The 10,561-nt window shown below is 45.6% G+C and overlaps 1 protein-coding gene across 3 annotated transcripts in view; it reads left to right on the top strand.

Moving 5' to 3' along the window:
• LOC102502986 (general transcription factor II-I repeat domain-containing protein 2B) overlaps nucleotides 1-10,291 on the top strand; it is a 45,960-nt gene extending 35,669 nt beyond the window's left edge. For 2 of the 3 annotated variants that reach the window (XM_027774407.1, XM_006155008.3), the window contains 5 exons: nucleotides 2,130-2,171; nucleotides 3,502-3,585; nucleotides 4,003-4,186; nucleotides 4,515-4,543; nucleotides 8,480-10,291. In XM_027774407.1, the coding sequence (XP_027630208.1) occupies nucleotides 2,130-2,171; nucleotides 3,502-3,585; nucleotides 4,003-4,186; nucleotides 4,515-4,543; nucleotides 8,480-10,083 (1,943 nt within the window). In that variant the 3' untranslated portion in view covers nucleotides 10,084-10,291. The remainder of the gene's footprint in view (nucleotides 1-2,129; nucleotides 2,172-3,501; nucleotides 3,586-4,002; nucleotides 4,187-4,514; nucleotides 4,544-8,479) is intronic. The other variant, XM_027774406.1, reaches the window with a different exon arrangement.
• Nucleotides 10,292-10,561: the final 270 nt, after the last annotated feature.

Below are 10,561 nucleotides of genomic sequence, written 5' to 3'. Positions count from 1 at the left end.
CCCCCAGGGGGGATGGTCACGCCGCAATCCCTTCTCCTCCATTCTCCTCTCGGGATCTTGGGCACGCACGCACACACGCCCGGCGTGAGTTTTAAGCCACCGGGTCCGGGACGCGAACCACGGTCGACTACATGGGAGTCCAGCGACATAGCTGTTACGCTAACTGCTGGTTCCCCCCAGAATATATATTTTTTTAAGTTTATTTCTTTCAAGAAAGAGAGGGAAGGTGGGGCACCCGTGACAGGGGCCTGCTGCCATGATCCTCCTCCGCTGTCAGCCACCCATGATCACACATATGAACCCAGTGTGCACAGGGAGACGTAGGGACACAGACCCATGTGGTCATCCCCCTGGTGGGTGATTTCTCATTCATTCTCTCTCTCTCTCTCTCTCTCCTGTGAGAGCACATACTCTTTAGCAAAAAACCTTAAAGAAAAAAAACCAGGACATGGTGCCTCATTCTCTGGCACTGTCTGTTCATGGTTTCATGGGGTCAGGGTTTGTTTTTTTTTTGTTTTGTTTTTGTTTTTGTTTTTGTTTTTTGAGGCTTAACAATGTTAGGTGCCCTGAAACATTTTTCTCATTTTAAGGTACTGATGGGACTGCCCAGTAGTGATGGACCTTCCCACGTGGCCTCAATTCGTACTGTTGAGTTACTACTGAACCATTGTGGCTGGCCAGAAATAGACTTAATTTCTTTTTTATTTTTTAAGTTTATTCCTTCCACAAGTAACAGAGCTAGAGGGGAAAGCACTTCCAACAGGGTCTTTTTATCCCCAATGTTGCCAGGTAGCAACTGTGTGAGACAGAGTGAGGGAACGGGAAAGCACCGCCCCGCATGGGGGTGGCCATGCCGCGTTTCCTCTCCTTCATCTCTCCCTCCTCTCAGGGTTTTGGGCACAATACATACATGTGCCTCGTGTGCTTCTTAAGCCACTGGGTCCAGGGCTTGAACTGTGCAGCCAGTCATGTGGGATCCAGCCACCTTAACTACCAGGCCTTGGGCTAGCCCCAATAAGGTCTTGACATTACTGTCTACGCCCAGCCTCATCCACCCTAAATGGAATAATGGGCACACGTGTACTCACGGAGGCCTTGGAATGTGAACCTAGATATTTCCTGTGTAGGTCAGCCTTGCAGAGCTTTGTTTCATCTCTGCACCACCACCTGGCCCCTATCATTTTGAATGTTTCGGTTTTTTAAGCAGACGGCACATGTGCTCACCAAAAGAAGAGAGAGAGGAGGGGAGGAAGAAAGCACCCCCCCACGGAGCGCAGTCATGCTGCAATTTCCTCTCTTCCATTTCTCCCTCCCATCAGAATTTTGTACACACACACACACACACACACACACACACACCTGGCATGTTTTCTAAGCAACCAGGGCCAGGATTCAAACCACAGTCAGCCATGTAGAATCCAGCTCCATTAATCACTCGGCCATGGGACCAGCCTGTAATATTATTTCTTTTAAATAAAATTATACTGGCTGAATTATTAGGAGCTAAGAACAAGATGAAATTCATGCACCCCTTTCCCTTGACATCTCCATTAAACTTCAGAGACTTGGGCCAGCAGGTGGTGTCGTGGTCAAGGTGCTGAACTGTTACACAGCCGACCATGGTTTGAGTCCTGGACCTGGCCGCTTGAAAATCAGGCTGGGTGTATGTGCTTGCCCCAAATCTCAGGAGAATGGAGAAGGGATTGTGGCATGACCATCCCTCCTGGGAGGTGATTTCTGATTTTAGCTCTGTCTCTGCAAGCTCATGGGCTCTATGAGAAAAACCTTTAAAAACAGGAGCCAGCAGGTGGCATGTGGTTAAGTGTGCTGGACTCCCACATGGCCAAAAATAAATAAATAAATAAATAAATAAATAAATAAATAAAATAATTCTTAATTTTTTTTTATCTTAAAAAACAAAAACCAAAACCACAGGAACGCAAATATTAATCAATGCCAAACTACCTCATTATCCTGCAGGTAAATGTTCTCTCCATTTTAAAAATGTTGTCTGAGTTTCTGATCAAAGAAACATTTTTTAGTGCATAATTGGCCTTCTTTTTAGTAAACTTTAAACTTGGCTTCTGTTTTAAAGAACACAAATTTATCCAATGTTATAAATTCCACAGCAGGTGTTGAAGATCTTAACATCGTTCAGGTGACCGTTCCAGGTAGGAACATTTACGTGACTTTATCATAATTTACATTATGTTTTATTTTGTCTTAAACATTTTATGATCTGGCTCAGTCTCTTGAGGCTTTTTGTTTTTCAGTTCCCCTGGCAAGTAAGAATGACAGTTCAGGAATATAAAATATGCTGCAGATTGCCACACCCAAGTGCCTTGCTCCGATTAGATCAGACATTGTCGGTCAGATACCTTCCTTCTCCCAGCCGTGTCTGGGCATTACCTAGAAAAGTCCCCTCTTGACAGGCAGCTTGAAGCACTAGACACTATTGAGCTGGAATTTGTCACAGAGGTGAAATTTATTGGCTGCCCACCATCAAATATTTTTCTTTTCTCTGTATGTGTATGTGAAATATGTCTGGAAAAATCAAAAAATATCTAATAACACAGTTCCTTTAGGTAAGGAAGCAGAGGTTAGATAGGGATGGGATAGAGACATTTCTGCCTTCTGTTTTTTACCTCTTGAATTTTGAACCTTATGGTTGCTTTAGTTCTTCAAAATTTTAAAGAATAAAACTTTTTAAGAATTATTTTAATTGCACTCATTGTTATTATTTTTTTATTTCTTGAAATTAACCAGAGAGAGAGAAGGAAAGTGAGAAAGCAAGCTGCCAGGTTCGGGACTCAAAACGCAGTCAGCCACGTGAAAGTCCAGCTGCCTTAACCACTGCGCCACCTGCCAGCCCCAAAGAATAAAATGTTATATTTTCTTCTAGTCCCACTCTGTCTTATTCCTTTTACTTGTCATGTTACTCTGGCTAAGATTTATACCGTAATGCTGAGAGTGGTGATAAAAATGGACATCCTTACCTTCATGATATGAAAATATTCCCTAAAAGTGGCATGTATGGGACCAGCAGATGGCATGATGGTTACGATCCAGGACTCCCATGTAGTTGACTACAGTTTGAGTCCCAGATCTGGTGACTTAAAACTCATGCCGGAGTGTGTGCATGCATGCCCGAATTCCTAGTGGAGAAAGAAGGAGAAAGGATTGCAGTGTGGCCATTCCCCCTGGGTGTGATTTCTCACTTCCTGTCTCTCTGGTGAGTGCACACACCCTATAGCAAAAATGTCTCTCTTAAAAAAAAATAGTATGTGGCATGTTTCTATAGGGTTATAATCTGGAAAATGTTCTATTGTCTCTCGTGACTTCCACTTACACATTTCTCAAATGTTTAATTATTGCTCAAAGCACACTGAATGAAAAGCCAGGTAAAGGGCTTTCTCATACTAACAGGCCTTTCCTCCCACAGCTTTCTTGGGGGGGAAATACATTAATAACTATGGTTTTTGTTTGTGTAATTGTTTGTAGACAATGAGAAGGAGAGGCTCTCCAGTATTGAAAAGATTAAACAGCTAAGAGAACAAGTCAATGACCTGTTTAGCCGAAAATTTGGTAAGTTTTTATATCATTACATAGCCAGAATTTTAATACTTGAGATACTTCTTTTTAAAAGAATGGCTTATCTTCTAAGAAATTGATCTTTCTATGAAAGAGCAACAACATTAGTGTGTATATATTTTTAAGTTAGTTTCTTTCTGGTTTGAGGGGAAGAGAAAGACCGGGATCCTCTTACCAGGGTTCCTGCCATGCTGTGGTCTCCTTCCAGCCTCCCTGCTAGCCAGGATCATGGGCATATGAAGGCACGCCTGGCCGCTCTCTCCGCACTACCACTGAAAAGGAAGTGGTAGTAGCCGATCACTGATGTTGTCACCTGACGACGATGATTTGAAAACCTTGACATGAAAAATAAAGTGTAGTTTGGGAAAAGTTAGCGACAGACTCAACTAGTTTAAGCTGCTTGTGTCACAGGCGAGGCAATTGGTGTGGACTTCCCCGTGAAGGTTCCCTACAGGAAGATCACCTTCAACCCTGGCTGTGTGGTGATTGACGGCATGCCCCCGGGGGTGGTGTTCAAAGCACCCGGTTACCTGGAAATCAGCTCCATGAGAAGAATTCTGGATGCTGCAGAGTTCATCAAATTCACGGTCATCAGGTGAGCAAGAGGCCCCGGCCGGGCCATCAGAACAGCTGTGGAGGTTGTAGCTTGCCCATGTGGGTGAGGGCAGCCAGGCTGCTTGCCCCGTGAGGTGAGTCCCTGCCGTAAACTACCTGGCCTTGTTGCCAGTCACACTCATTTACCATCACCTCCTTCTGCAAAGTGTGTGTCCCTGTTCTGGTGACAGTGGGCAGCTGTCTCTGAGTTAGCCACCACTGTGCCTAAGCATAGAGTTGCCACCCAGCGAAGTCAGTTAAGTCAAACCGAAGAGACAAGGGGAGAAAAATGAGCTTCACTGCATTCACAAATGTCTCTTTCTCTTCAGACCCCTTCCTGGACTTGAGCTTAGTAATGGTGAGTATTCGGTGTGGTAAGAATGTTCCAGATTGTTTTGCCGTGTGAAGGGTCTTGGTGGGTAGTTACCATAGAACCTTGCTCCTTAAGCCTCAGAGTGAAACATGTAGCTTTACATATACTTTATTTCTCCCTGTGTGTTATAAAGTTCTGGAATACTGTTGCTTGAGTTTTATTTTATTTTTTAATTAAAAACATTTTTTTTAGAATTTTTTGCTTTAGGGCATGTGCACTCACTAGAGAGACAGAGACAGAAAGCAAGACATCACCCCCCAGGTGGGATGGTCACACTGCAATCCCTTCTCCTTTCTCCTCTCAGGATCTTGGGCATGCACACACACACACCTGGTGAATTTCAAGCCGCCAGGTCTGGGACTCAAACTGCAATTGACTGTGGGAGTCCAGCAACATAACCTTTATGCCATCTGCTGGTCCCAATCTTCAAAAATATTTTGGTAGAGATTTTTGCTGTAGGGCATATACACTCACTGGAGAGACAGACAGAAAGCAAGAAATCACTCCCCAGGGCAATGGCTACACCACGGTCTCTTTTCCTTTTTTTTTTTTTTTTGGAGAGGTTTTTCACTATAGGGCACGTGTGCGCGCCAGACAGACAGAGAGAGACATAGAGACAGAAAGCGAGAAATCACCCCCCAGGGGGGATGGCCATGCCACAATCCCTTCTCCCCCATTCTCCTCTCGGGATCTTGGGCACGCATGCACACGCACCCGGCATGAGTTTTAAGCCACCGGGTCCAGGATGCGAACCACGGTCGACTACGTGGGAGTCCAGCAACATAGTCATTACTCTAACTGCTGGTTCCCATGGTCTCTTTTCCTTTACTATCTTCCTGGGATTCTGGGCACCCATGCACATGCACCCAGCGTGAATTTCAAGTTGCTGGGTCTGGGACTCAAACGGTGGTTGCCCATGTGGGAGTCCAGCACCTTAACCACTGTACCACCTGATGGCCCACTTGAGTTTTATTAATCAGGCAGTTGTTCCTCATTCAGCATTTGGGTACAGCTTGAGTGACAGCAGACTGTTGGTCATAATGTGTGACATGGGTCACACTCTTATTTGAAAGTCCTGTGTGGTGGGGGCTCCCTGTGCCTACCTACCCATTGCATTGAGATCATAATGCAGCGCTGCTCGATATTGCAAAAAGTGCCTGCCTGGCCACCCAGCCTCACCTCTAGCACCACCCTCTGGACCAGTTTGACCTCCCCACAGTTCTGAAGCAAAGGGGGTACCACTTTGCATAGCAGAGGGGCTCTCAGAAGCACCTCCAGTGCTAAGATTGACATCTGATGGATGTGAAACATTTGTAATGTCTCCCCTGGAGCCCTATCCAATGGGAGGAAAGCAGAAGATGGGGACGTCTCAAGAGTTGGAGTCACTGGGGATCCTCCCAGTTTAAAGTTTCAAAACTAAAGTGTTCTTTGATCTCTTTTATCATTTTTTTAAAAGTTTATTATTTCTTCCATGAGAGAGACTGAGAGACAGGTGCCCCGACAGGGTCTTTCTGCCATCCTGGATCACAGGCACTCAGGTTCCCTGCATGCTCAGGGAAATCCCCGGACACGAACCCTGGATGTTTCCCACGTGGATTTAGTTGCATTACTGCTAAACCACCTCCTGGCCCCTTAAAGTTTCTTTTAAAATATTCTGTTGTTGGGCCAGCTGGTGACATGGTGTTTAAGGAGGCTGGATCCCACGTAGCTAACTGTGTGGTTCCCGTCCTGTACACGATGGCTTAAAAAATACACAGGGCACGTGTGTGTGCGTGTCCAGAATCCTGAGGGGAGAATGGAAGAAAAGGGATTGCAGTGTGGTCGTGTCCCCTGGGGTTGTTTTCTCACATCCCCTCTCTTTCTTTGTCTCTCTCTTATAAGTATACATGCCCTATAGCAAAAAAAAAAAAAGTGCCCTATTATCATTCTTAAACTCATTTGGTTGCTAAATAATGTGTGTGTGTGTGTGTATACATATGTATATATGTGATTTCAGAAAAGTAATAATGTATTTTTCTGTTTTTCTGTACAGAAATGTATCATTATCATGACTTTTCCAACAACCTTTTTTTTTTTTTTTGCCATGGGGTACATGAACCCACTAGAGAGACAGAGAGAAAGAAAGTGAAAAGTCACTCCCTAGGGAAATGGCCACACCACAATCCCTTCTCCTCTTGGGATTCTGGGCACACACAGATAGGCACCCAGCATGATTTTCAAGCTGCTGGGTCTAGGCCTCAAACCATGGAGTTGGCCATGTGGTATCCAGCCACCACCCACCCCTTCACATTATCCACTAGCCCTTATTTATTTATTTATTTATTTATTTATACACACGCACACACACATATAATTAGTTTATTTAGCTTTATTTATTTTTTAATTTAATCAGAGAAGGACAGAGAAAGAGGAAGAAAGTAAGAAAGCAAGCCGCCAGGTCCAGGATTTGAATTGCAGTCTGCCATGTGGGAGTCCAGCACTCTTAATCACTGTGCCACCTGCTGACCCAATTTTTTATATTTTTAAATAGCTTTATTGAAGCATCATTTACATACATAAATTTCACTTGTGTTAAATGTACACTTCAGTGATTTCTAGTAAACTTAGAGTTGTACAACTATCACCACAATGTAATATTTGAACATTCTGTCATCCCCACAAAAGATTCCACCTGCCACTGGGTCTGGGACTCAAACAGCATAGTTGGCCATGTGGGATTCAGCTGCCTTAACCATTGTGCCACTAGCTCATCCATCTCTCTTGCTCATGGAATAAATAAATAACCTAAAAAAAAAGCTGGGCCAGGTGGTGATGCAGTGGTAACGCATGGGGAAGGTCCTGGGTTCACATCTTAGGACCTCCCTGAGCATGTTGGGTGCACACATGCATTGCCACGATCTGAGCCAGCTGAGACTAGGGGTGGATGCTGGCATGAAGACCTGGTTGGGGATAGGTCTCTCTTTTCTTTCTCTCAGAAGAAATGAATAAATTTTTACAAAAAAGCAAACACACTGTCAAGTCATTCATATTTCAACCACAGCTGCTCACTGAACATCACCACAGATGTCCTCTTTTGGCTAATAGACCTTTTAAAAATGGGAGTACAGGGGCCAGCAGGTGGTGTGATGGTTAAGGCACTGTACTCCCCCATGGCCTACTGTGGTTCGTGTCCTGGATCCGGCAGCTTAAAAATCATACTGGGTTGGGGACAGCAGATGGTGTAATGGTTACATTGCTTGACTCCCCTGTAGTCAAATGTGGTTTGGGTCCCATACTCAGTGGCTTAAAACTCACACCAGGCACATGTGCATATGTGCCCAAATCCCAAAAGGAGATTGGAGGAGAAGGGATTACAGCGTGGCCATCCTTCCTGGGGGGTGATTTCTCACTTTCTCTCTCTCTGTCTTTTTCTCTCTCTCTGGTGAGCACATGAGCCCTATAGTAAAAATCTCTTTAAAAAAATGCATGCTGGGCTCATGTGTATGCATGTCTAAAATCCCAGGAGAATGGAGGAAAAGAGATTGCAGCATGGGCATGCCCCTTACGGGGTGATTTCTCACCTTCTCCCTCACTGTCTCTCTCTGGTAAGCGTACACAACCTGTGGCAAAAGTAAAAAAAAACAAAAAGGAAATAATAGCCAACATTGAAAAGCTAAGTGCAGCCCTACATGTCCTCCCCTAGGTTTTATTTAGAAGTTGAAGGATGTGCCCTGGTGGGGCTGTGTCTCCCTGTCCCGCAGTGGTTTGCTGGCCGAGTGTCAGTCATCCCTTCCTCAGGGTGTTTGCGCTCCACCTCCACCTCCCCTGGCCCACCCCAGCCACCTTATCCCCCACCTTATTACCACGTATTCACACTGTTTTCCTAATAGTTGAATTAAGAGAAAAGCGAAATGTGTCATGTCTCCATGTCTCTATCCAAAGTGGGAAAACGAAAGATAGACCAAGAGGGCCGTGTGTTTCAAGAAAAGTGGGAGAGAGCGTATTTCTTCGTGGAAGTGCAGAATATTCCCACGTGCTTAATATGCAAGCAGAGCATGTCTGTGTCCAAAGAGTACAACCTGAGGCGCCATTACCAGACCAACCACAGCAAGCACTATGACCAGTACACTGAGAAGATGCGTGACGAGAAGCTTCATGAGCTCAAAAAGGGGCTGAGGAAGTATCTCCTGGGGTCATCAGAAACCGTGAGTCCTGAGCAAAAACAGGTGTTTGCAAACACGAGTCCAGCTGACCCAGCCACCGTGCAGCCTGTGGAAGATGTGGCCGGGAACTTATGGCAGAAGCTACGGGAAAAAATCAAATCGTTTGTGGCATATTCTATTGCGATCGATGAGATCACGGATATCAATAATACCACTCAGTTGGCCATATTCGTCCGTGGGGTGGATGAGAATTTTGATGTGTCTGAAGAACTTCTGGATACGGTGCCCATGACAGGGACAAAATCTGGAAATGAGATATTTTTGCGTGTCGAAAAAAGTCTTAAAAAATTCAATATCGACTGGTCAAAATTAGTAAGCGTGGCCTCCACAGGCAGCCCTGCCATGGTGGATGCACATAATGGACTCGTCACAAAACTGAAAGCCAAGGTGGCAATGGTGTGCCAGGGCCCAGCACTTAAATCCATCTGCTGCATTATCCACCCCGAATCGCTGTGCGCTCAAAAGCTAAAGATGGACCACGTCATGAACGTGGTGGTGAACTCCGTCAACTGGATCTGCTCCCGGGGACTGAACCACAGCGAGTTCACAACTCTGCTGTACGAGCTGGACAGCCAGTACGGCAGCCTTCTGTACTACACAGAGATTAAGTGGCTCAGTCGTGGGCTGGTGCTGAAGAGGTTTTTTGAATCATTGGAAGAAATCGATTCTTTCATGTCAGCCCGAGGCAAACCCCTGCCTCAGCTGAGCTCTGAAGACTGGATCCGAGACTTGGCCTTCTTGGTTGACATGACGATGCACCTGAATACCCTGAACCTCTCTCTGCAAGGCCATTCGCAGATCGTGACACAGATGTACGACCTGATTCGGGCCTTCCTAGCCAAACTGTGCCTGTGGGAAACTCACTTGGCAAGGAATAATCTGGCCCACTTCCCCACACTGAAATCGGTTTCCAGAAACGAAAGCGACGGCCTGAACTACATTCCCAAAATTGTGGAACTAAAGACTGAATTCCAGAAAAGGGTGTCTGACTTCAAGCTCTGCGAGAGCGAACTGACCCTGTTCAGCTCTCCGTTCTCCACGAAGATCGACAGTGTGCAGGAGGAGCTGCAGATGGAGGTCATTGACCTGCAGTGCAACACCGTCCTAAAAGCCAAGTACGACAAGGTGGGCATCCCCGACTTCTACAAGTACCTCTGGAGCAGCTACCCGAAATACAGACAGCACTGCGCGAAGATCCTCTCCATGTTTGGGAGCACCTACGTTTGTGAACAGCTCTTTTCCATCATGAAGCTGAGTAAAATGAAATACTGCTCCCAGTTAAAGGAGTCCCAGTGGGATTCCGTACTCCACATCGCCTCGTGATGAAGAATACTCCTGGTAGGGCCCCCCGAGGTATGTAGGACTAGAATCTTCTAGGCCCAAGGCATAGTGACATAAAAAAATGAATCACTAAATATTGCTGTTTTCCCATTTTTCCCCCTTTGGGTTGGAAATACAGTTTGCAGTATTATACTGGTTTGTATGACATTTTATGCTTTATCGTAGTTCAGTAAAAAACATTGTATTTCTAGTGATTGCATTTTCTTCTTTTGTTACAGACTATGTGCCTGTAACTTTTTTTTATTTTTTTTGAGAGGTTTTTGCTATAAGGCGCATGCGCTCGCCAGACGGAGAGAGACAGAAAGCGAGAAATCACCCCCCCAGGGGGGATGGTCACGCCGCAATCCCTTCTCCTCCATTCTCCTCTCTGGATCTTGGGCACGCATGCACACGTGCCCGGCGTGAGTTTTAAGCCACCGGGTCCGGGACGCGAACCACGGTCGACTACATGGGAGTCCAA

The sequence above is a fragment of the Tupaia chinensis genome, unplaced genomic scaffold (assembly GCF_000334495.1).
Source record: "Tupaia chinensis unplaced genomic scaffold, TupChi_1.0 Scaffold000429_1, whole genome shotgun sequence".
Taxonomy (NCBI): domain Eukaryota; kingdom Metazoa; phylum Chordata; class Mammalia; order Scandentia; family Tupaiidae; genus Tupaia; species Tupaia belangeri.
Note: the sequence above shows the minus strand (reverse complement) of the source record. Positions and strands in the feature narration are given on the sequence as shown.